Source organism: Gopherus evgoodei, chromosome 3, assembly GCF_007399415.2.
Source record: "Gopherus evgoodei ecotype Sinaloan lineage chromosome 3, rGopEvg1_v1.p, whole genome shotgun sequence".
NCBI classification, from domain to species: domain Eukaryota; kingdom Metazoa; phylum Chordata; order Testudines; family Testudinidae; genus Gopherus; species Gopherus evgoodei.
Genome location: NC_044324.1, coordinates 74,029,357 through 74,056,686, shown reverse-complemented (window position 1 = coordinate 74,056,686; position 27,330 = coordinate 74,029,357). Strand labels below are relative to the sequence as shown.

Genomic DNA, 27,330 nt, shown 5'->3' with positions numbered 1-27,330 from the left:
GCAGTTGAGACAGCTAGTCTATGCAAAATAAAAACAGGCTCTGTAAAATCAATAACTGTATTGGAAAACAATGAAATACTCCATTTTTAGCAAAGAGGAGTTTTTCTTTCATCCACAAGGACAATTACAGAAGAAGAAAAACACTTTTTAATACTCCCTTGAGTGAGAGAGCAGAAGAACAACAAAGAAGCAGAGAGTCTAATAAAACAAAGTAACTGCCGAAATATAAACTGGTCAAATGTCACATCAGGGAAGGTTTAGCACAGGGGTAGGCAACCTATGGCTCACGTGCCAAAGGCAGCACATGAGCTGATTTTCAGTGGCACTCACACTGCCCAGGTCCTGGCCACCGGTCCAGGAGGCTCTGCGTTTTAATTTAATTTTAAATGAAGCTTCTTAAACATTTTAAAAACCTTATTTACTTTACATACAACAACAGTTTAGTTATATATTATAGACTTATAGAAAGAGACCTTCTAAAAACATTAAAATGTATTACTGGCACGCAAAACCTTAAATCAGAGTGAATAAATGAAGGCTCGGCACTCCACTTCTGAAAGGTTGCCGACCCCTGGTTTAGAGAAACAACTTTCAACAATGTAAAGCATGCTCTCTTGGATCAGCTAGTCTGAGAGCATGCAAAAGGAGACATTATTGCTGATTTAGTTCTAAGGAATCCATAGGAGTTTATTTAAGAAGTAACTATAATTGAGCCACTATATAATTAAATCCATAGAGTCATACATTCCAAGTCCAGAAGGGACCATTCTGATCATCCTGTCTGACCTCTTGTATAACACAGGCCATAGAACTTCCCCAACATCCTTGCAGAAAGAAACATCTCCAAAAATGAGCACATTGACCTATTTTAGAAAAGGTGGATTTAAAATAAAGTAAAAAATCACTTAAGTCAAAACTGAGAAAGTTAAAATCCTTGGATGCAGTATGGCAGCTACTTCAGCATAGTGTATGTAATAGAGTCAAAGGAATCCGCCATACTTCCAAACAAAGAAGGAAGAAGGGAGGCAAGGGGGGAGGAAACAGTGTGATCAAATGCGAAGATTCAAGAGGCCATTCAAGCCAAAAAGGTATTTCTCAGTTAAAAATCCCCATCCCTGAGACATCAATAGAAAGGAGCATAAACTGGAAGGTAAAACATAAGATAAAAATTAGGAAAACTAAGAGGGAGTGTGAAGAGAAAATAGATAAGAAATGTTTTAAGTACATAAGACGCAGTAAGTCTGTCACAGAATCAGTGGGTCAGCTATGACCAATGCTAAGGAGCGATTAAGGAAAGTAAGGATATTGCAGATTGAATGAACAAATGAATGAGTGAGTTCTTTGTCTCGCTCTATGCCACAGAGAATGGTGAGATGATACCGCTCTTTTCAGATATTTGTAGAGATTCAGCTGTTGAAGGAGGAGGGACAAACTAGTGAATTTAACAGCAACAAGTCACCAGGTTTGGCTGATATGTTTCCAGGAGAGCTGAAGAAATGCAGGAATGAAGTTGCTGACCTGCTAATAAAAATATGTATTTAAATCTGTAACTGCAGTTTGCTCTCAAGCATCCTACTGGCCACTTTCAGAGGCAGATTATTGGACTGAATGGACCATTAATCTGATCTGAGAATTCTTACATGGAAGAAAAGGATGTCTAGCTTAACATGCGTTTGCAAACTGGTTGTGCTGACATTCTGAGTTGATTTTGCTGAAACAGTCTGTTATTCCTCAGCATAAATTGGCAAAAATAAGTACCAAAAAAAAGTTATGTTGCCTGCTGTTTCTGTGCTTGAGTGTGATTAGCTCTGAGAATTTCAGTGCATTTTATATTCTAACTAAAAAGCTATGTAAAGTAAACTAGGGTTGATTTTCATTGGTGTAGATTTGTTCCATTGCTATACCATAAAAATCAATTGGCCTCAGAGTCTCTGCCTTCCTACCTTTTCATCAGTGATAAGTGACAGTTTTGCTACTGGATGAAAATAAAAAGGATTCATAATAATACACTAGCTGTTCTTTTTGCAATATTGTATATGCAAAAGTACTGTATGAGAGGAAATTGACAGTGACAGTTGAGATCTGATTCAGAATATTGTTAAAACTTAGAATTACAAATGTAAAAATGAATTGTTCTGAGGGGTGCTAAATTGTCTTGTCTCATTATGTATCTTTTTTGTAAAATTGGTGATAATAGCAAAATACCTCTCACATTTACCAACCTTGTAAAGAAAATACATTGGCCTGTGACTCCTAAAGGACAGTGCACATGAAATAGAACTATTAGGGTATAGAAAACAGTACAGTCTTTTTTTAGCATTTGTTTGAACCATGTGTGCACTATGTATTTTCCGTGAATTACCTTTACATGAATTAATTAACAGGATTTCTTGTTACTTTCCAGCCTTGCTGATGCATGGAAAAATGATATTGGAGTTCATCCTCTAACATTTCCATCAAAAACCTGTTTGGAATTGTTGTTGATACTGAGTTTGAGTAATGCTTGTCTGCCACCTTCACTACGCTGCATGAACTCCTTCCAGGTAATGAACTGTTTTTCATCCAATATAGATGTGTTATCTGTAGGAAAGAGCAGGCTCCCTGGGGACGCGTAAAACCCTCCAAATTAAAGGCATATCAGTTGGGCTACATAGCTAGTTATAATACTAAATACAGCAAGGAAGAATTTATTTTTTTAATATGCACTTATCCCCAGAATTTTAATATTTGGACCAAGGTGAGAAGGTATAGAAGATTTTTAAACTGTCCAAGCTAAAGAGCATGTTTGAATAAATGCCACCAATGACTTTTTTAAAAGGGGAAGCGTGGATAAGTAGAACAATTGAAACACAACTCCATTAAAACACAGCAATATGTCAAAGCCCTTATAAAAAAGAAAATTAAAGTAATTGTGGTAATAACAAAGAATCAGGTTATGAACCATTACTTCGCTGGGTGATCACTCCCTTGAATGATGGAACTCATGCAATTCAGTGTGTGTGCATGGCAGTGAAATGGTCACAATCTGTCCTATTGTAGATTACTGTTCAACAGCACCATGCCCTCTCCAGTAAAAGAAATAGGGCTTTTAACATTTCTACTGAAGTAATTATTGAAGAGAAAATAATATAACGTAAAATGTGAAAAGGATTTGTATAATTTTTATCCTCTTTACAAATGAGTATGTACAGTTTACAAATGAAATATATAGTCATTTTAACTAATAATAAAATGTGTTAATTCAGCCTCCTTTAAAATATTCTTTGTCTATCCTTGACTCAGTCCATCAATTATATGAATCAACAGTTGATTGGTTTAGGTCAATAAATGTATCTAAATCTATGTCTGATTTGGGAGTTTACTTAAACTATAGAACTCAATTTTAGGTTTTTTATGTAAACTATTTTTTCTATTTTACTGAGATTTCTTTCTCATTGCGTTTACCGTTGTTAAGGTCAGAGTAAGTAAATGAAAAGAAATGCCCATAAAAGAAATATTGGGCCAGAACCTCAGCTGGTGTAAAGTGATGTATCTTTATTGACTGTAATGGAGTTACATTGATATATACCATCTGAGGATTTGGCCCACTGAGTTGTGAAATAACTAAACATGCAACAGAGAGTCCTGTGGCACTTTTAAGACTAACAGATGTATAGGAGCATAAGTTTTCCTGGGTGAATACCCACTTCATCAGACGCATGTCTAAATATGCCGGGGGTTTTTTTTGGCTTATCATCTACCCTCTGTGAACTTGAAAAGGAGATCTGTAGTCTTTTGAACTGTCAAGTGAATAGCAGTTATTGCTGTTGATTTCAGAACAGTGTTTTTATACCTAAGGTCAGAACTGTTATTGAATTTTGCTTTTTTTGGATCATAAAACTGAGGAATCTTCTATGTGCTGGTGGAATGATATTGCGAAATTAATTTTTTTTATAGATTGATGCAGCCACTGATGCAGTTGAACAATCTGGGTTGCCTGTTAAATAGTGGCCATTCATATAACTTGTTTACTGCTCATAATATGGGGTAAAATCTTCCCAGTTTCATTTGGGATTAAGAAATAGTTTGAATGAAAGTCTGTTTTTGTATGCTGATGGGATACACCTTGCACTGTTTGTGTGTAGTGTTTGAGATTCTGTAGTGGGAAGTTTCTTTGATTTTTATCTGGATATAGATGGGAACGGAGAAATGATTAGCATATCCAGAGAGAGATGGATCAGTAAATTCAAGAAATATCTTACTCCTTTTGTAGACAGAAGGTTAGGGCTCACACCTGAAAAAAACATGTGAGTGCCTGCTTTCATATGACTAGTCCCATTAACTTCAATCAGACTACCCTTGTGAATGAAGTTACTCACATTGTGAATGTTAACAGGACTTGGCCCTTAAAAAGTCGCTAGTGGTGTTAATTTGCACCGTAATCCTGTGAAGATTAATGTGAAGAATCCTCATGCCTCTGTAAAGCCCTGTTGATTTCAGTGCACTGATGTGGTTAATTTTGGCCCCGTTGATTTTGCTGGTACTCAGCACTGGCACAAGTGCATGTCTCTTTGCAGGATCAGAGCCTTGACATATGCTTTACTTGCTTTGCCAAAGTTCACTGTGGCATCTGGAGTTAGAGAAGGTTCTTTCCTGAGGTACCAGTTGAATTCTTTTAGTTGTAGGTGATCTATTTGTAAACTCATTTTCCAAATATGACTGTGCACATGAGAAATGTTTTTTTCTAGCGTCCTTGTTTGTTAATTTTATGTCCTGATCCAGTGAAGCATTCAGATGTGGCTAACTTTAGGGGGGCTGTTCACATGCTTAGTTCAAAGCTTTTGCTGATGTGAACACTGAAAGTAAATTGTTGAAGTGCCAGTAAATTGTTGAAACCTTGCTTTGTGTATAAATCTAATGAAAATGCAGATGCAATCACCACCCTGTTGTTCTAATGACAGTGTTAAGAATAGTCCTTCGTGCTAAAGATACCATTTGTCTATGCTCTTTGCTTGCCTTCCTTTGTCAGCTGCATCCTTAAAATTGACGAAGTCTGCCTCAGACTTATTTTTCAGGAAGATTTTTCTGATTTTGCTCGTTGTTGTTCACCTTCTGTACCACAGATATCAGGAATATTATATCCTTTCTTCCATAGAAAAAACTGACAAGGCATGCAGATGTCTTGAATAGTGATATCACACCATGTGAAGTACCCTATGACCTGAATGAGGGGGAAAAGGATGTTGAGTCTTAAACACAGCGTGGAAAAAAGTGGATTATTTTGTTAAACAAGACGTCATACGTTAAATGTCATTAAGAAGTAGTAAAGGGCAAAACCAATATTTGTTTTCCTTTGCAGTGCACCTTTAATATATAATTGTCAGCAATCTACAAAAGTATTTTGAGCAGATTTTTTAAAAAGTAGATATATCTTATATTTTTGGAATTGGGCCGAAAAGAACCTGCAAAGGTTTCTTCTTGTCTCAACAATTGGTGTTTCAACTGATATAGCCATCCCAAGTAGAAAGCCAGTGTTTTATTCAGCAGAGTATTTTTCTTCACAGAACATACATATATGTTTCTGCCGTAGATTTAGAAAAAATATGCAGTAAGTAGTTCTGAATCCCTAACTGGTGAGCTAGACAAGGTATAAATTAGCACCTGATTTCATCTGTAGCATAGGAGTGATTCATGTATTCAGCTTTGGGATGTAATAGACAAAGAGTAATCCTTTCCATATCCCAGTGCTAACAGAGACCAATTTTTATGTAAATGATGTGGATTCTTACGTAGAATCCTTTCTGTGTTACAATGTAATGTTAAAGACAGTATAAATCTGTTGATTGGCATAAGTATGGATTGGATTACGTCTGGGGTATAAAAAGGCACACAAAGGAAATACGCTTAATTGCTGATAATCTCAGTTATAAACTGTTCTGCCTTGTGCTCTAAAAGTGCTCTCTGGGGCCAGCTTAGTGGTCTTCATATCTGTGCTCGCTATAAATTGCCTTCTGTTTTCTAGCAGTGTGCTGTTGCTTGCTTAACGCTGCTTAGTAACATAATATTTAAAATATTTTTTCATTCTGGTATGACTCTGTGAAAATGTTTCAATATGGTTTGTATCACTGAAGTAGCATATGAGAGGAGTGCACCAGAAGTCATCATAATACTAGCTGTCTGAATTTACTGATCAAGTATATACATTACAACAGGTTTCCACGTTGCCTAATTGCATGAGAGCAGAACATCGATTCTTGGCAGTTTTTGTGGGTCTTGTCTTCTTCGTTCTTGTGAAACGGCACTGAAATTCCTTGTTGTCTGTAGCTAACATAGGAAGACAAGTGTGTGGCTGGAATAAAGAGGAAAAAGTCAAACATTGGCTCACCTAGTCCAGCAACTGGGGCTACTCTAATTTGCGCTAGTAGATAGCTCTTCCAAGGAGCCCCTTCATCAACCAGGATTATTGAAGAACATTGATTTCTGTCCTGACAACCCCCGTGGCCCATCTCCTCCACCAAGGGGGCCTGTGGCAGGTGCTCTAGGGCGCCTTGAGCCAACTGTGGATTCCTCTGGAGCAGTACAAAGGGGATTTATGAAGAACTGAGGAGGACCTGCCTGTTGGAATAAAACTCAGAAGGTTATGAGTAAAGTTTCCTATCCTGGGTTTGCACTGAGCCTTTTTTCGCCCTCCTTTGCTGGGCTCATTTACATTGTTCGGAAAATTACGTTAGCTCACTATACTCTTGATCTTTCTGCCTCTCTTCCCTCAGGAGCTGGCAGTTCTTTGCTTTACTATCTGGCTGAACTTCTCTTCATACATTATTTGTAGAACTTGTAAGTGCCCATAGCTAGCACCCATTTGACCCATCATCTACTTTGTTATTGAACTGTTCATCTGTTACTTCTGAGCATAAAAACTGGTCAGATACGTTGGTATGTTTGTACTTACAGCAGAAAGCAGTTAATGCTGGAAGATGCTTTAAAGTGCCAAGTAATCTGTTATGTTTTGCTAACGTATCTTGCCTTTCTTTGAATTCAAGCACAGAAAATGTCTTATATACTGAATTCTTATGACGATATATGGAGTTGTTTGGCATATTTCTCTCAATCTTGTTATTGTGGAAAAACAGGCCTCAGTACCAAGGATTGGCTCTTATGGCCATAGACTGTAACAGTGATTCTGGGAGTTAAACAGATAGCTGTTTTGTATTTATTTTTTACAGTTGCATGAATTTGAAAGAAAGCTGTGTTTGAAGGACTATAGAGCAATGTCAGCCTTTCATTTGCTGCAATTCTACAATTTCTTTTCTGTTTAATCCCATGTCAGTGAAAGTTTGTAGCTGCACAAGCCCTTTCTGACAAGAGAAATTAGCTGATGGTACTAAAGGATCATTTTCACCTTGTTGTTGCATTATTTATCATAATGGTGCCTCTATAGTTAAGGTTCAGCCAGCAGTGTGTCCTTGTGAATAAATTCCTATTTTAAAAATTTATCAACTAATGTGGTGGATTCTCCATCACCTGAAGTCTTTAAATCAAGATTGTATGTCTTTCTAAAATATATGCTCAAGCTCAACCATAAACTATGGGCTTGATGCAGGAATTACTAGCTGAAATTCTGTGGTCATGCAGGAGGTTGGACTAAGTGATTATAATAGTTCCCATCCTTAAAAAAATCTTTGAATCCATTTATTGTTTTAAATCTGTCTGTTGATAGGGAAATATTTAGTGCTCTTTATTTGTAATTTGATGCACAATAACATTTAGTAGATCAAAAAACAAGTTATTTAGGGAACATCAGAATTTTTAAGTTCATTCATTATGCTTGCGAACTCCATTTTGTACAGTAATTATTACAGAACTGATATAGATAAAGAATTACTATGTTCGTAATATGTATGCACAACAGAGGCTGAACTGAAGTGTATGTCTTGATATATTAGAGGCTTCCCATCACCTTTTGTAAAAAGCACTTGCACATTCTCCCACAAATAGTAAAATTTCTTTGAAAGGACATGTATGTATTGCTTCTTCCAGTCATTTCTGGAGCAATAGCAGAGTAAAACTTTGAAGGATGTGGTCCGTTTCACTCTTCCTGCTCCCCCTGAGCAATCTGAGCAGCAGAAGTGAACTAATCCATATTCTTGTAAGATTGCTGCTGCCTTGGGACATTTTTGGAAGCGACATTAGAAGCAGGGAAAGAAGATATTGTTGCTACTACTGCTCAAGGTAGTTGACAGGCAGTGAAGCAGGGAAGGATGAAGACTGGGGAGAGAAATTGGCTTTAAAAATGGATCTCCTACCCACCCATGCCAGAAGGAAAAATGAAGTAGATTTATATATATCTTGCACATCTTGTTTAAAAAAAAGAGTTTTAAAAATTGAGAGTTCCTACCAATGGCTACTGAGGCATAGAGAGATTTTCTATTATATATGTGCTTGTTGGTATTTATATTTTGCAAACTTCTGGATCCATACCCTTTGATTCATTTACAGAAAACAGTTTTGAAAATCTGAACCATCTAGAGAATTTAGAGACATCTTCCATTAATTTCCTTTTCTAAATCTCCTAGACTGCATAGGTGCTTTGAAATTCTCAGCCAGTGTTGATAATCAAGTGGAGAAACTGCTATTAATACACATAACATAGCTTCATTGATATACATATATTCAGTTTTGTTTCTTTGGAGTGACTGTATTTTTTAGTTTGCTAAAATCGCTCTTAAAGTGAGAAATCACAATGACATTAGTGCCAGTCTCCAAGAAGATTATCTTGACTGTAAAAGCCCAGCATTGGAAGCCCCTGCTGTAGTAATTTTTGCTGGTTTCAGCTAATTCTGCCAAGGTATCAGTTCTAAAGGGGATTATGTAAGACTTAATCTTGTCTGGAACCATATTATTCTTCCCTCTTAAACCACCATATTTCCTGTGGTAAATGATCTAAAACAAACAAAAAACCCAAATCTCTCTTGCATTACATCTGTAAATACATTCTTTATTGTGGGGATTTAGATAACATTTGTGTACTCTCTTTTTAAGTTTGGTTATTTCTCATTTATGGTGATTAATGCCATATAGTTACCTCACTTTTATATCTTTCATGCAAACATCAGTTTTGCAGTTCAGTATAAGTACAAAGGCTACACTTATTAAAAAAATAAAATGTTATTGTACTGCATAAAAACATTTCCAAATAAATAGAAAAGAAATGGTAATATGATGACCAGCCACCGCTGGAAATAACAAGCAATACTGGAAGAATTATACTACTTTAAATATTTCCATGAAGCTTCAGAGAGGTTTCCAGGTTCAATTAAGAGATTATGATGCTATTTTTTGTGCCTCTGCCATTTTATCATACTTTTATTAAGTTGATTTTACTAAATCATCACTGAAACTCTGATATTTCTGTAGTTTACCACAACATTTATTTGAGCAACTGTTAGAGCCATCCATCAGTTTTTTTAATGTATGACTGTACTTTGTATGTAAAACATATTTTTCCAGGGGTATACCCAACTTTATATTTGAGGGGAAGGGGCTAGAGTTAAAAAAAAAAAAGTTGTTGAATATAGCTTTGTATGTGACTGAATTTGTGCATTTTTAATAAGTGAGATGAACAGTGCTTTTCTGGCTTTATTAATGCAAATCCTCAATTTTTGTGGTGGCTAAAGCCCACCATATTCCCAGTTGGCTAAGCCCATTTCTTGTAATTACTTGAGACGATGATAATGGTGAATCAGGGTTCAGAAAGCAGCAATAAAATCCTAAACTGGGATCCAGAATCAGGAACCAAATTATAGTGTCACGCCTTTGCTGAGTAGTACCAGATGTCCATGGCCTTGCAACTCAGCTTTGCAGAGGAGGAGAAATCAGTGACACAGAGTCTGGGCATACTGTATTCTAAGTATAATTTGTTTTATTTACACACATCCTGGAGGAGAGGTGGTTATCAAAAGCACACAAGCAATCCCCTTTTTTCAGAAATCTAAGCTTAACACAGGTGCCTGGTTCCCACGGAGCAAAGAATTAACCCTAGAAACCAAGGCAGACTGCACACAATCCCACTCCCCATGCCTAGTTCAGTAATCTCTCAACTCTCTCCACCCTAATCCTTCTAACCAGAATCTTGTATAACACCACACAGCATATCGTCACAAGACTGAATATTTGCTTGCACAAAGAATTTGGAAGATTAAGTGTAACTTTGTCATCTGGTGACATCTTTCAAAAAAATATTCTTGGAACACGTGAAAAAGTACTAATGTTCTTTAGACAAGAATAGTATAGGTTTGGTTGTGAGAATCCGGAGTGGATTAGTCTGATTAGAGTTTGTGATACCTGATGCATAATAACGAGTGATGTTAATGCTGCGGAGAAACAAAGTGCCACATCTGGTATAGTTTTGTATTCGTTTTCATTAAGATGGTTCTAATTGTTAGTCATTTTCCCCACATTTCAGAACCTATGCAGGTAGTTGTTATATACTAATTATTTAGCATTTGTATTACAATATGGTAGGCACCATCTAGTTTTCTATCGTCCATCACCATTCACCAAAGTCATGGGCAAATGGTAATTGTCATGTGCTGGTATGTGTGTTGGAAACGGTTCACTCAATTCTCCATATTATATTTTAGTCTGAGTAAATAAAATAAGAGTCTCCATATCAGAGATTCTAAGGAACTTTTCAACATCTCTGTGTCTTTATTGTGTTAACTATTCATTATCCTGTTTGAAACAGTGAGAAAGGAACTCTCCATAAAGGTATTTTAGCTCTCTGCCATTCTGCCTATATGGAGATTAACATAGACACCATTTTCACAACCTCAGGCTGCTGCTAGTTGCAGAATTTTATGATCTACTGCAAAGAAACTGTCTTATCTGGACAAAGCATAGAATCTACTTTTCAAAGAATGTTGGCATCATTTCCCACAAAGATTTGTACAAACAAAACTTTACTTGCACACTTCAGGTGATTTTAAATTAAGGGATTAAAAGATATCTAAACCAAGTGTGATAGGGGACTTGGAGGGCCAGGCATCTTGGTGGTTAATGCACCCAGCTTCTGGCCTCTTGACCTTCTGTCAGGGCAGTAGAGATGCCTGTTCGTGATCTTAAGCTGGGAATCTTCAACTTTCCAACCACATCTGGGCTTTGATCTTTAAAAGGGAGTGGTAGGGGGACCTGGGTCCTGGGTCCTGGCTCAGTGAGAAACTACACTGGCAGAGTCCTACTTGCAGCAAGACCATGTTCGGTGCCCTAGGCTACTTCCTACCTACAGGTCCCTTAGTCCAAACAGTCTCAACAAACAAGAAAGTCCAAAGGAGTGAGGTCCTGTAGGATCTGCTGGTTCTCAAAAAGAGTGGTGATTGGTAAAGGCGCTGTCAGGAGGCCTTACCCATTCTGTGGTCCACTCTCAGATTCAACCTTCTATCTAACTTCCCAGAAAAGGACCTTCTCTTCTGCAGCCTGTCCACCCACCGTTTGCCTGAGTTGCTGAGCTCCCTTTTAACCAGCTCCTCCAGCTAGTGCATGCTTGGTAGGCCCAGAGAGGCAGGGCTACCTGGATCCAGCATTGCCTTTTAACCCCTTCAGGCTCAGTGTGGGGTTTGTATACGCCATCACACCAAAGCATACTTGGTCCTGCTTCAGCACAGGGGACTGGACTATATGATCTTTAGAGGTCCCTTCCAGCCCTACATGTCTATGATTCTGTGAAGCAATGTGGTACCTAGTTTTAGCTCTGGAAGTTTGGACTTAATAAATTGATTAAGTGAGGGGTATTTTACAGTCTGTCAGCCAACACTGCACAGAGATCTGACATAAGATCCATATATAACCAGCTATTCAGCCATAAATGTAATGGGGAGTAATGAGTCATTCTTAAATTATAAAGCAATGACTCCATAATAAGACTTCTCCTTAATGTTTCATCTACTTGATATGTGCTGTGTGGATGATAGTCGTTGCAGAAGCTTACACTATATTGCTGTTTGCTTCATTTAAGAGTCTTGGTATTCTAGAACATATGGAAAAGAGATGTATTCATTATAGTGTTTTTGAATAAAGTAAAAGATGCTTTGAAAATACAGGTATTCAGCTATATCAAATTGTAGCTATAGTTCATAAGGGGCAAATTTTATTGTAGATTACAAGGACCTTGAGAAATGTGTCTTGGTGAAAAGAAGCTGCTGCTCAACTCCAGAGTTGTATTGGCAAGCAAGGCAGCTTGACAAGACATTCAGAGGAGTTCAAGACCACCATAACTGAAGGAGAGTGAAATGGTAATGACAGGTTTTCAAAGAATCAAATGGAGAAATGAACAAATTAAAGGGGCATACAACCAAGTATCATATGTAGTAGTTATGAAATGGAATAGCAATTTGGCTATGGTGAAGTGCATTGTGGAAGAAATATGGGTTATTAAAGCTCTTTGTTCTTGATTGTCAGCTGAAGATGAATCTGGAGTGATGGTTTTTATCATGGCCTTGATGTAATGCCTCCATTGACATACATATAATTGCCTGCCATCAGAAATCAAAGTCTATCATTCATTGCAGTTTTAGGAATCTTGTCATCTAATCACATCATCCTCATTTAAATCATTGGTCCTTGATCTGTGATTGATAGATGATGATGAATGTAGTGGATGATGCTAGAAAACAAACTAAAGTTTGGAATCAGGAAAAGATAGTAAGTATATGAGGAAACATAAAAAGGAATCGGCCATCCAACAAGTGAGAGGGAAGAATTTAAAGAAAGATGCAAGAGATGAGATGGCCAAGCTGCCTTACCAATGGCTTATTCCTGCTCCCATTGTAGTAAATGGCAAAACTCCCACAGAATGCACTGTGAATAGGATTGAGCACTAATTTCTTCCTCTCTAAACGGTATTCTGGTGTGATCAGTAATGGAAAATTATAAATGCAAGAGCTTCTTAAGCAGCAGCATCAAAAGAGAGGATAGAATGACTCTTTGATTCAAAGGCTCTTACCATAGTAGTATGAGAGGAGACAGAGGTATTCCAATAGAGCAAATTGATTTTACAGGCTGTCAAGTGAGCATCTGGGGTTTTTTTCTCCATATTTTTTTCTGCAGGAAAGGACAATACAGCTGTTTAAGTGTTAACAAAGCCCACTAATACACAAGGATTAATTCACTCTCAGTGGAGAAGCTGTTCTGTCTGAGTTGAAGCCTGGCATCCATTTAATAGTGCGCAGAACAATGTGCAGCCATTTAAGAAGACCATAGCCAATTGAAACTGCAGGGGGAGTTTTGGGTAGACAGATGTAATTGTTGGGATTTTGTCAGGCCATTTGGGTTAACATTTCTTCCTCTTGCTCTGCTTATAACAGCAGCCTAACACATTAAAGGTGAAATTCTTTTTTTGTTTTTTGGAAAGGAAATAAATACCAAAAAACGTATTAATATATTGACTACCAGTAATCACTTGGTAGCCTGAAATTTGATACTTTTTTTCTACCAGCTGAGACTCCAATCCAGGTTTTGTATGATACCAAGGCTTGTAGGAATAACAAGCAAGACAGATAGATCAGGGAGTTGTATTCCTTATGCTTGTTTCAGTAATAGTGATGCTATCAATCCTTGATGGAGAAACATAAAACATGAAATCTAGTCCTGAAAAGGAGATAAGAGGAAATTATCTACAAGTATCTTTTTAAATACCTTGCTCCCTGAAAAAAATTCCGCCCTATTGAATCAAGTAACTGAGAATGTAGTCTTAATCATGCTTATGGACACTACATGTAATTGTCTTGGCTACTTGGCCCACTCCTGGGATCAGTACCAGATCGCAGAGCACTTCTCTATGATAAGTGATGCTGGAAAATGATAGGGCTCCAGAAGCTTTGGGATCATCTTCGCCATACAGTTTTACCTTACCTTTAATTATAGTGGTTGTCTCTTCTTGTTCTCTATATTCATCCAATACTTGATACTGATAATTTAATGTTGATTATAATGTTCTTTGCTTGTTGGTCCTCCAAACTACTGATACCCTTTTGTTTCCGTGTTGAGATTCTCCATCCAATCATAATTTAGTATAATTATTTGTGGAATTTCAGATAACTTAATAATTTGGCCAACATATTTTTATTTTCTCCTGAATCTCTTTCCAGACAGTCTATGCGGAGCTTTGAAAAGATGGTCGATAAACCTCTCCATGTTTTCCTTCATGTTGCTGTCTCAGGTTTTCAGCAATGTTCTGTGTCCACATGCATTTCTCATTTCTATTATAAACCATTTTACTTTGTTTCCTGGGTGTAAACTAAGATAAAGGTGGATTTCAGTGGGCTTATGATGGAAAGGTATTGGACATGTGTTCTCTTACATCACCTGGGACAACTGGATTAGCCTCTTCATATATTTTAAGCAGAAGCTCATATAATTCAATTCTTCTGTTTCAGTAATTAGAAACTAGTGTTTAATGCTTGCAGTGTTTAGTTGTACTTGTCTCTTCCCTTTAAAGAAAGGCAGAAAAGCTGAGAAGAAAAACATGTTTTCTTCTATATAACAATGTGAAACCAATATTACTACTTTAAAAAAAAAGTTAATGTAGGAGACTTGCTGAACAAACAGAAAAAAATTTATTTTAAGTTGCATTCTTTACTTTCACAGAGAGTAAATGCATTTTCAGCTGTATTTTTATACAGCAGTAGTTAGTGACTAGTCAAATTAATCACAAATGTCTATTCCTTATGGATATCCTGGGGATATATTCCATTAGCAGTAGCTGTTTTCCTATTTAAAGGTGATACTTAGAATGTGGCTAAATATTAGCTATAGAATTTGCTGTTTTAGATATATTTCTGTTTAGTGACTCTTCCCTTCCTTGCATCCCTGCCCCCAAAACAGTGCACTTCTTCAACATATTGTGAAGTGTGGGCTAATCCTGGTCCCACTGAAGTCAAAGGGACTTTTATCAACTCCTAGGATTTGACCCAGGATCTTTTAGTACACTTATTTAACAGCAAATAAAATGCATAAATTCCAAGGCCAGACAGGATCACAGTAATAATCTAGTCTGCCTTCTTGTATACTACATGCCATAGAACTTCCCCAAAATAATTCCAGTTTGAACTAGAGCATATCTTTAAAAGGAAAAAAATCCAGTCTTGATTTAAAAATTGCCAGTGTTGGAGAATCTATCAAGGCTCTTCTTAAATTGTTCCAATGGTTAATTACCCTCACTGTCAAAACAATTACACTGTATTTCCAGTCTGAATTTGTTTAGCTTCAACTTCCAACCATTGGATCTTGTTACACCTTTGTCTGCTAGACTGAAGAGCCCATCATAAAATATGTGTCTCCCCCTTCCCCCCCATAGGTACTTATGGACTCTGCTAGCAGCACTTTTACCTTCTCTTCGTCAAGCTAAATAGATTGAGCTCCTCGAGTCTACCATGGGGGGAGGGATAACCAGGGCCAGCTCCAGATACCAGTCTCCCAAGCAGGTGCTTGGGGCGGCAATCCACAAGGGGCAGCAGTCCGTGTGTTTTTGCCCCCAAGCAGCGCGCCGAATTGCCGCCGGATGGCAGGGACAGTCCGTGTGCCGTTAGGACGGCTCGCGCGTTTCCATGGCTGCGGCGGCACTTCGGCGGCCGCTTCTACGTTCAGCTGTCCGCAGTGGCACAGCGGCTGAAGACAGAAGCGGCTGCCAAATTGCTGCTGCGGCGGAAACGTGCATGCCACCCTAACTGTACACTGACTACCCCTGCCGTCCAGCAGCAATTCAGCATGCTGCTTGGGGGCAAAAACAGTAGAGCCGGCCCTGGAGGCCAGCAGTGGAGGCTGCAGAGCCTAGCACAATACCCCTGCCATAGCCAGTTGCAAGCGTCCAGCCCAATGGGGTTTGTGCCAGGTTCAGAGCTGGCTTCTCCCGAGCCATCCCCAGCGGGCCAAGCAGGGCCCATGGACATAGGAGCGCAGACACTCCACATGCACCAGTGCTGGGCCGCAGCTCAGTCGGGAGAGTGCCAGGGTCCTGTGTAACTCAGCACCTGTGGGCGGCCAGCTGGGGCCGACCCACGGCAGCCTCGCAGAGTAACGGGTCAGCCTGGCCTGGTTGCGTCTAGAGGGAGAGGCGTCCCCTTGGGCAGCTTGGGTCTGACGGAGGTAACACATAGCACCAACAGCTCCCATTGAAGTCAGCAGTTCTTCTTCGAGTGCTTGCTCATATCGATTCCAATTAGGTGTGCGCACGCTGCGTGCACGTTCGTCGGAAGATTTTTACCCTAGCAACATTCGATGGGTCGGCTGGGCGCCCCCTGGCGTGGCGCCGCTATGACACCAAATATATACCCCTGCCAACCCATCCACTCCTCAGTTCCTTCTTACCGCCCGTGTCGGTCGTTGGAACGGTGGAGCGTGGCTTAGCTGATCTCCACCTCCCTAACTATTTACTCATTCTAATACTTATTGTGTATATAGTTATTCTCTATAGTTCTATTTAATACTTTTAATAATTTTTCCTAAACTTAGTTTATATAGTTGAGAGGGTTGGGGATTAGCCCTTGCCCTCACCCGGTGCCCAGGCCCGTGCCCAGGCCCGTGCCCAGGCCCATGCCTGGCTCACCAGGTTTCAAACCGTGCTCGGCTTGCCGCAGGCCGATGCACATAGGAGACCCTCACGACTCCTGCCTGAAGTGCTTGGGGGAATCCCACCTCGCAGACAAGTGCCGGATCTGCAAATCCTTCAAGCCATGGGAGAAAAAGGAGTGGGACTTTCGCCTCAAGCAGCTCCTAATGGAGGCAGCCCTCACTTCTCTACCTTTGGCACCGGGTGCCGGACAGTACGCACCGGGGAGAAGTGCCTCGTCAGCACCGGAGTGCATCGGGACCATTAAGACATCTCGGCAGCCGGCACCGGCCCAGAAACCTGCCCGGCACTGCTCCCTCTCCCCGTGAGCCAAGAAGCTCAAAGCTCCTGCGGCTTCACTATCTACACCGCAGTCTGAGCAACAGCCTAAGTCAAGCCGCCCGGCACCAGTAGCTGCCGCAGCACCGACAATCTCAGCACCGTTGATTCTGGCCTCACAAGGGCCGTCGAGTCCGGTGCCTGACAGCTCCCCAGCGCATGCCTCGGTAGAGCTCATTGTTCCCACCACGCCAGAGACATTTTCTACGGCGAGAGAACTGATTGCATTAATGGAGCCCACCCTGCCTCAACCCCCGGCACTGCCGATGCGGGTTATTCAGTCAACAGGCAAGCCTGCTATGGTAAGACCATCTTCGATCAGCACTGCCGAGAGACACCACTCAAGATCGAGGTCCTGCCAGCGTTCTCGATCTCGTCACCGATCCCAATCCCGACGCCACTCGCAGTCCCGGTACCAATCTCCTTCTCAGTACCGGTCGTACTCGCGGCACCACTCGAGATCCCGCTCGCCGGCCCAATACTCCAGATACCGATCCAGCTCCCGGCACCGTTCGCGCCACAGCCGATCTCATCATAGAGCTTCAAGGTCCCAGTCGACCTCCCGGATTTGGAGGTACACAGCCGAGTTCTACATAAGGCTCAATGTCCAGACCAAGGTCCTCAACAGTGGTCCTTTTGGACGCCTTGGGCATATCACCAGGTACCATCACGCTCCGCCCCATTGGAATATCGCGCACCGGAGGACACTGTTAACTGCCCCCCTCCAGCAGGTACAGACGAATCTCCTTTGGCACCAGACCCTCAGGTCCTCCCAGACCCTGATGTGCCTCCTGACCACGAGTCCATACATGAGCCACTCTTCCCGGGTCTGTCGTCTTCCTCTTCTCTAGATGAGACGGTAGCCGGGACATCCTCATCGGGCCCGCCTCCTGTTGACTTCCGAGCTCACCAGGACCTTCTGAGGCGAGTCGCCTTAAATATTAATCTGCAGGTAGAGGAAGTCCCGGAGGTTGAAGTCCCTGTAATAGACATACTGTCGGCAGATGCGCCAACTCGTGTGGCTTTACCATTCATCCGCTCCATTCAAGCCAAAGCAGACACCATCTGACAATCCCTGGCGTCTATCCCTCCCACAGCCAGAGGGGTGGAATGAAAGTACATGGTGCCCTCCAAGGGGTACGAGTACTTATATACCCACCCTCCTCCATGCTCTCTGGTGGTCCAATCCGTGACTGAGTGGGAGCGCCATGGCCAGCAAGCCCCCATCCCAAAATCAAGGGAGGCTAGACGTATGGACCTGTTGGGACGTAAAGTCTACTGTGCGGGGGGCCTCCAACTCAGGGTGGTGAACCAACAGGCCCTGCTTAGCAGATATAATTATAATACCTGGTGGGCGGCGGGCAAGTTCACTGAACTGGTCCCACAGGACTCCTGCCAGGAATTCCAGGCCCTTCTGGAGGAAGGAAAGAAAGTTGCATGGACCTCCCTCCAGGCCTCACTCTACCCTGCCTATTTGGCAGCCAGAACCTTCGCCTCCGGAATCACGATGATATGGATATCATGGCTGCAAGTGTCAGGCCTACCTCCTGAACTGCAGCACACCATCCAAGACCTGCCATTTGAAGGCCAGGGCCTCTTCTCTTAGAAAATGGACCCTAGGCTGCAGAGTCTCAAGGACAATCAGGCGATTATGCATACTCCACAGACCCAATGAAGGTCCTTCCGTAGCCAGCCTCAGTGCCCTTACCCCCCACCCAGGCCACGATAAGACTTTGGCAGAAGGTGTGGTCGCGGTAACCGCAGGCGGCAGTCTGGACCTCAAGGGGGTCACAATAACAGTCCTGCCAAACCAACGACGGGCCCTAAACCAAACTTTTGAAGGTGTGCCCGAGAGCAGAGCACCAGTCCATCCCCAGGATCCCCTTCAGTTTTCCAAACGCCTTTCCTCCTTCCTCCCTGCGTGGACCCAATTAACCTCGGATCATTGGGTCCTACGCTCAGTAGAATTTGGATACCACCTCCAATTTATTTCGCCCCCTCCCTCTCACCCCCCCTTCCCCGTCCCTCTTCAGGGACCCCTCTCATGAGAAATTCCTCTGCCAAGGGTTTTGTACGCTCCTCTCAATCGGGGCTATAGAGGAGGTACCGGAGGAATTAAGGGGCAAGGGATTTTATTCCCGATATTTCCTAATCCCCAAGGCAAAAGGAGGTCTCCGACCCATCCTGGACCTGCAAGGACTCAACATGTTCTTGAAAAAGTTGAAGTTCCGCATGGTATCCCTGGGGACCATCATCCCATCCCTGGATCCCGGAGACTGGTACGCTGCTCTCAACATGAAGGACGCATATTTCCACATCGCCATTTATCCCCCACACAGACGGTACCTACAGTTTATAGTGCACCACCAACATTTTCAATTTGCGGTCCTTCTGTTTGGCCTCTCTACAGCCCCTCGTGTGTTCACGAAGTGTATGGCTGTAGTGGCCGCCTTCCTCTGTCATCGGCGAATACGTCTTTCCTTACCTAGATGACTGGCTTATTCGAGGGACCTCCAAGGCCCAAGTCACCAGACACATGGGCATTGTCACGGACCTATTCAGACGATTGGGCCTGATGATCAATCTAGAGAAATCTACTCTAGTGCCCACACAAAGAATAGAGTTCATTGGGGCCATTCTAGACTCCAAACTCGCAAGAGCCTGCCTGCCACTGCCCCAGTTTCAGACATTAGTTTCAATTATAAAAAGCCTCCAAAGCTTTCCGAAGACGTCGGCTCACACCTGTCTCAGCCTCCTCGATCACATGGCCACATGCACCTTTGTAACCGAGCACGCCAAGCTACGCCTGCGTCCCCTTCAAACCTGGCTCGCCTCAGTTTACCGCCCAGGCAGAGATACCATAGACATGGTGGTCACCATTCCTCAGAGCATTTTAGGCTCCCTCGATTGGTGGCTAACATCCTCCCTGGTGTGTGCAGGACTGCCATTCCATCCGATGCAGCCTTCAGTGTCCCTAACGACGGACGCGTCCTCTCTTGGCTGGGGGGCTCACCTAGGTCATCTTCGCATGCAAGGCCTCTGGTCATCTCAAGAGCTAGCGTTGCACATAAATGTCCGAGAACTGAGAGCAGTCCGCCTGGCGTGCCACACATTCCACCAACATCTGCAGGGTCATTGTGTTTCAGTGCTTACGGACAACACAACGGCCATGCACTACATAAACAAGCAGGAAGGAACTTGATCCTCCCCCCTTTGTCAGGAGGCAATCCAACTGTGGGAATTTTGCATAGCCCACTCAATTGACCTTGTAGCGTCCTTTCTCCCGGGGGCTCAGAACACTCTGGCAGACCAACTCAGCAGTTCTGTATCACGAGTAGTCGATTCGCCTGGACATTATACATTCTGTCTTCCGGAAGTGGGGCTTTCCCTACATAGACCTCTTCACTTCTCATTAGAACAGGAAATGCCAGAGGTTCTGCTTCTTCCAAGGTCTTGCCCCGGGCTTGATATTGGACACGTTCCTAATCCCATGGAAGAGCCAACCGCTTTACGCCTTTCCACCCTTTCCACTGGTGCACAAGGTTCTCCTAAAGCTCCGCAGGGACAGGGCTCGCCTGATCCTGGTCACCCCTGCGTGGCCCTGACAACACTGGTACACCACGTTGCTGGACCTCTCGATAGCCAACCCAATCTCTCTGCCTCTTCATCAAGATCTTATAACTCAGGACCATGGCAGGCTTCACCACCCAGACCTGCAATCCCTTCATCTCACAGCGTGGCTCCTGCATGGTTAACCCAATCTGAGTTACGCGGCTCTACCCCAGTGCAAGAAGTACTCCTGGGTAGCAGAAAACCTTTCACTCGGTCTACATACTTGGCCAAGTGGAAGCAATTTTCCTGCGGGTGTCAAACACTGAATGCCACACCCACGGAGGTTCCCATCCCCACTATACTGGACTGTCTCTGGTATCTTAAACAGCAAGGCCTCGCTAGCTCATCATTGCGAGTGCACTTGGCGGCTATTTCTACTTTCCACCCAGGAGAAGGTAGTCACTCTGTCTTCTCCCACCCTATGGTTTCGAGGTTCCTCAAGGGTTTGGAGCTTCTATACCCCCTAGTACACTACCCCGCCCCTTCCTGGGACCTCAGTAACCTGGTCCTGATGAGGCTTACGTCTCCTCCATTCGAGCCATTGGCAACCTGCTCGCTCCTATATCTGTCATGGAAAACAGCCTTCCTTGTAGCCATCACGTCGGCTAGAAGAGTCTCTGAGCTTTGGGCTCTGATGGTGGACCCACCGTATACGGTGTTCCACAAAGACAAGGTGCAGTTGCATCCACATCCAGCGTTCCTCCCCAAAATAGTATCGGCCTTCCATCTCAATCAAGACATATTCCTCCCTGTCTTCTTTCCCAAACCGCATGCATCTCGTCGGGAGCAGCAGTTACATTCCCTCGACGTCCGTAGGGCCCTCGCCTTTTATATTGACCGGACGAAGCCCTTCTGCAAAACACCCCAACTCTTTGTTGCAGTGGCAGATGAAAGACCTACCCATCTCTTCTCAGAGGATTTTGTCCTGGGTAACAGCGTGCATCCGTACTTGCTATGATCTAGCTCATGTTTCTCCGGGACATATTACCGCACATTCTACCAGGGCTCAGGCCTCGTAGGCCGCCTTCTTAGCTCGAGTACCTATCCCGGAGATATGTCGAGCAGCTACTTGGTCTTCAGTACACACCTTTGCTTCCTATTATGCCCTGGTGCAACAATCCAGAAATGATGCAGCCTTCGGCTCAGCGGTTTTGCATTGTGCAGTATCTCACTCTGACCCCACCGCCTAGGTAAGGCTTGGGATTCACCTAATTGGAATTGATATGAGCAAGCACTCGAAGAAGAAAAGATGGTTACTCACCTTTGTAACTGTTGTTCTTCGAGATGTGTTGCTCATATCCATTCCAATTAGGTGTGCGCGTGCCGCATGCACGTTCATCGGAAGATTTTTAACCTAGCAACACTCGGTGGGTCGGCTGGGCGCCCTCTGGCGTGGCGCCACTATGGCACCGAATATATACCCCTGCCGACCCATCCGCTCCACAGTTCCTTCTTGCTGGCTACTCCGACAGTGGGGAAGGAAGGCGGGTTTTGGAATGGATATTGGAAGCAACTGTTGTTCTTCGAGATGTGTTGCTCATATCCATTCCAAAACCCGCCTTCCTTCCCCACTGTCAGAATAGCCGGCAAGAAGGAACTGAGGAGCGGATGGGTCGGCAGGGGTATATATTCGGTGCCATAGTGGCGCCACGCCAGAGGGCGCCCAGCCGACCCACCGAGTGTTGCTAGGTTAAAAATCTTCCGATGAACGTGCATGCGGCGCGCACACACCTAATTGGAATGGATATGAGCAACACATCTTGAAGAACAACAGTTACAAAGGTGAGTAACCATATTTTTTGAAAATTGGGTATCATATTTGGTGCTCTGATGTAAATTTGGGAATCTAGTTTTAGGCTTCTAGGTTTGAAAATCATAGCCACAGTCACTAACTTCCTGTTGTTTTGATTTACTTTGTTTATATATAGCATTATTTGAATGTACCTAAAACTTTTGTGATATTATTCCCACACTCTAGCCAAGGACCTGACCCTACTAAAGTTAATGTCAAAACTCCCATTGGCTTCAGTAGTGCAGAACAGATGCAAATGAGTAAACTAGCCAGCAGGATATATTGTGGAGAAATAGTAGTGAAAGTTTCTCATTAACACCATTGGATATGAACTTTGCCAGAAAATGCTTGGACTAGTCTCTGATAGCTGGATATTTGTTAGAAAAATGAATTAGGAACTGTAGTTGCTGGTTAAGGGAGGGTTCCCACCGCCCCATCACTTCTTTGAATACTTCAAACAGTGAAGGTGATTTACTGTCTTCAGTCTGTTAGAAAAAAAAGATCCTTACAGTTAAGTACTTGCTTATACTCTGCAGTTTTTGGTATGATGTAATATTTTACACTTGCATAAGTATAGATTTTTAATAAAAGGAATGTAATTACACTCAATAAATGTTCCTCATAAGGGGAAAATTCTCTAGTTCATTTCATTAATGTTTCATTCACCTACCAGTTAACTAATTTAATTTCATTTCTGGTGTTAGAGGTCTGTGTTTTAATTTTTTGAAAACAGTTTTTTATTATTATTAATGGAAAGTGGTAGATCAGCCAGAGCATTAACACAAAGAAGTAACTGCTATACAATACATAGTGCATATGCCTGTGTGTATGTATATAAAATATATTTGTGACTTTAGAGAAGTAATAAAACAAATTAGAAAAATTAATGAGAGATATTTGGAATGATCTCTTCTGAGATTTAAGCAACAGAAAGCCAATCAGAAAAAATTGATTATAGAGAACTTAAAAAGTGATACTTCTGCCACATCATATGTCCTTTAGTCTCCCATGCAAGTAGTCCCATTGACTTCAGTGAGACTGCTCACGCATGTTAGTGTTTGCAGGAGCAGGCCACAGATGTGTGTCCTAGGTAAGTATATATGCAATATATGTATTTTGATACACACTTGCGAAATACATATATGCACAAACACATTCAACATGAAATCACTAAAGTTGCTGTGCCAGCGTATGGATGTTCGTGGAACTGATTGTAAAGGAAGAGTGCAGAAAAAAGTTTGTTTTTACAGTTTGAAGACAAAATACCTTTTCATTTCTTTCACAAGGTAAATAAAATTGTATTTTAAAGAGAATGACTTTTCCTACATTTCAGGTAAATTAGTTTTAAATTTTTGCTGGCTCTTCATGTTTACAAAACAAAAATGGCTAATATAATTTTGATAGTAATTTTGAAAAGCTTACAAGGCATGTGTCTGACGAAGTGGGTATTCACCCCCGAAAGCTCATGCTCCAATACGTCTGTTAGTCTGTAAGGTGCCACAGGACTCTTTGTCACTTCTTACAGATCCAGACTAACACAGCTACCCTTCTGACACTTTAAAAGCATAGGTTTTTTTATTCAGATTGTTTATAGATAACTGTAGTTTGTCTGATATCATATCCAGGTAGCAGTCTTGCCAATATCTAGTTAAATTCTTCATAATCATATGTTTGTATTTCTGTTATATTCTTTGTTCTTGTACATCTTTAATACAATAGTTTTCATTGAATGAATTTTTAAAAATATGTTCAGTAGTTTAATACAATTAAATAATGTTTTAATAGTGCATTTGTAAGTGACCTCTTTAGGAAAGAGTTTTACATAGTATTTTTGAAGTCTTGGGTCAGTCAAACAAGCTATAATGATTGCAGTTCTCTGACAAAGTCTCTGTTTTGTAGTTTAATAATCCAGGCAGGAGAATGATACCTCAAGGGAATTGATACTAGTGTACAATTTACTCATTATGCACTTGTCCTTGAGTGTGATAAATTGGATACTAAAAGCAATAAATAAGAATGAGTATGGAAAGAGGAAGAAGACCTGGAAAAACTGAGTATCATTGACTGTCATTAATGGTTTGTAAAAGGAAAATAAAAAGTGAACCTGGAATAGGATTGCAAACCTTCCAGGATGGCCTGGAGTCTCCAGGAATTAAAGATTAATCGTTAATTAAAGATTATGGCATGTGATGAAATCTCAGCAATACATCCAACCAAAACTGGCAATCCTAAAATGGAAACTCTCACATTGTGAAAGAGAAACATTTGTTCTGAATAATACTATTTCTAGCATTACATCTATTCAAGAAGTGGTCACAGAATAGTGAGATGTAATTGTGATTGCCTGAAGCTGGAGAAAATTGAACTGCTGGGAAGAGAGCAAAAAGAACAAACTGAAAAACTTAAAAAGAGGAAAAAGAACAACAGAGTGCGAGCTGAAGCATAGATTCATCAATATGTTTGAATGTAAGGGCAAAACATGAGAGAGAGGAGACAATAAGTCAAGGTGGCTGTCACTTCAGAGCAATGTTTTACTAGAGGCTTTTTACTTTTTATCCAATAAGCAAGCAAAGTTTCATTCTAATGAATCAAAGAACCTGGTGTGGAAAGGAAATTAAGGATCTAATTGGAGAGAGTAGCTGGAATTTCCAGAGCTATGTAAGATCCTAAAAGACAAAATGTGAGTAGATATGGATGACCTCAGAAATGTTTTACTCCCTGTACCTTGTGATACTTTAAGAACCAGGCTTTCTAAATGTGCTAATTCACTCTAAATAGCATTTAAAATTAATACAGCAAAACTCTATTTAAATAAACAATACATTGACCAGCTAACTGAGCCTCATTGCTAAGGCCCTGCCAAATTCACAGTCCATTTTGATCAATTTCATGGTCATGGGATTTTAAAAATCATAAATTTCATGATTTCAGATATTTAAATCTGAAATTTCAGTTTTGTAACTGTAAGGGTCCTGACCCCAAAGGGGTTTGTGGTGTGTATGTTATTGGGATGCAGGATCACAGTATTGCCATCCTTACTTTTGCACTGTTACTAGTGGCAGCAATGCCTTCAGAGCTGGGAGGCCAGAGAGTGTGTCTGCTGGCCAGGAGCCCTGCTCAGAAGGCTGGTATGATATGGTATGGCCACCTTTACTTTTGCACTGCTGCCTTCAGATGTGGGCCCTCTCTGGCCCAGCAGCCGTCACTATCTGGCCACGCAACTCTGAAGGCAGTCGTGTAGAAGTAAGGATGGAATGATACGGTATTGCCACCCTTACTTCTGCACTGCTGCTGGTGGGGCACTGCCTTCAGAACTGGGCGCCTGCTCAGGGTATGTCTGCACTACGGGTGTCCTAAACAGATGGTTAAGGGTTAATATCTCTTTTACCTGTAAAGGGTTAAGAAGCTCAGTAAACCTGGCTGACACCTGACCAGAGGACCAATAGGGGGACAAGATACTTTCAAATCTTAGTGGAGGGAAGTCTTTGTGCTTTTTATTTTGTTGTTCGCTCTTGGGACTAAGAGGGACCAGACGTACATCCAGGCTCTCCAAATCTTTCTGAATCAGTCTTTCATGTGTCAAAATTGTAGGTAATAGCCAGGCAAGGCAGATTAGTCTTATGTTTGTTTTCTCAACTTGTGAATGTTTCTTTTTGCTGGAAGGATTTTTACCTCTGTTTGCTGTAACTTTGAATCTAAGGCTGAGTGGGGGGTCCCTCTGGTCTATATGAATCTGAGTACCCTGTAAAGCATTTTCCATCCTGACTTTACAGAGAGAATTTTTACTTTTTTCTTTCTTTAATTAAAAGCTTTCTTTTTAAGAATCTGATTGATTTTCCTTGTTTTAAGATCCAAGGGGATTGGGTCTGAACTCACCAGGGATTGGTGGGGGGAAAGGAGGAGGGGGGGTGGTTAATTCCTCCTTGTTTTAAGATCCAAGGACTTTGGATCTGTGTGAAGCCTCTCAAGGCAACCCAGGGAGGGGAAGTCTGGGGGGGAAAGGAGGGGGATGGTTAGTTTCTCCTTGTTTTAAGATCCAAGGGGTTTGGATCTGTGTTCTCCAGGGAAGGTTTTAGGGGAACAGAAAGTGTGCCAGACACTAAATTCTGGCTTGTGGCAGCGTTACCAGATCTAAGCTAGTAATTAAGCTTAGAAGTGTTCATGCAGGTCCCCACTTTTGTACTCTAAAGTTCAAAGTGGAGAAAGAAACCTTGACAACGGGATTATTCCGATTTTACAGAAACCGGTTTTTGGAAACATATTGTATAAAGTCGAGTGCTTGCAGCCACACTAAGCGCATTAATTCATGCCTAATTTCCGCACTAATTTCCACAAAGAATCATCTGAACTTCCTCATAGCTGAAGGACTCAGCTTTTCCATTGGGAAGACTCGATTGAAACCATCTCTAAATGCATCCATTTGTTTCTGTTCGGTGGTGTGCGTCCATGTACCGAGGCTAGCATCGATTTCCGGAGCGTTGCACTGTGGGTAGCTATCCCATAGCTATCCCATAGGTCCTGCAGTCTCCTCTGTCCACTGGAATTCTGGGTTGAGATCCCAATGCATGATGGGGCAAAAACAGTGTCGCGAGTGATTCTGGGTAAATGTCGTCAGTCATTCCTCCCTCCATGAAAGCAACGGCAGACAATGATTTCACGCCCTTTTCCCTGGATTGCCCTGGCAGATGCCATAGCATGGCAACCATGGAGCCCATTTAGCCTTTTTTCACTGTCACCGTATGTGTACTGGATGCTGCTGACAGAGGTGGTACTGCAGTGCTACACAGCAGCATTCACTTGCCTTTGCAAGTTAGCAGAGATGGTTACCAGCCTATTGCAGCATCGGCTGCTTTGGAAATTGGCAATGACGGATACCAGTCATATTGTACAGTCTGCTGCTGTCATGGGTGCTCCTGACTGACCTCGCTGAGGTCGGCTGGGGGCACATGGACAAAAATGGGAATGACTCCCCAGGTCATTCCCTTCTTTACATTTTGTCTAAAAGTAG

The 27,330-nt window shown here is 41.9% G+C and overlaps 1 protein-coding gene across 2 annotated transcripts in view; it reads left to right on the top strand.

The window, feature by feature from the left end:
- Positions 1 to 27,330, top strand: part of LOC115648351 (E3 ubiquitin-protein ligase E3D-like) — a 133,719-nt gene that overhangs the window by 80,252 nt on the left and 26,137 nt on the right. The window contains exons 9-10 of one of the 2 annotated variants that reach the window (XM_030555810.1): positions 2,405 to 2,543; positions 12,131 to 12,196. In XM_030555810.1, the coding sequence (XP_030411670.1) occupies positions 2,405 to 2,543; positions 12,131 to 12,163 (172 nt within the window). In that variant the 3' untranslated portion in view covers positions 12,164 to 12,196. Of the gene's footprint in view, positions 1 to 2,404; positions 2,544 to 12,130; positions 12,197 to 27,330 lie in introns of those variants that run through there. The other variant, XM_030555811.1, reaches the window with a different exon arrangement.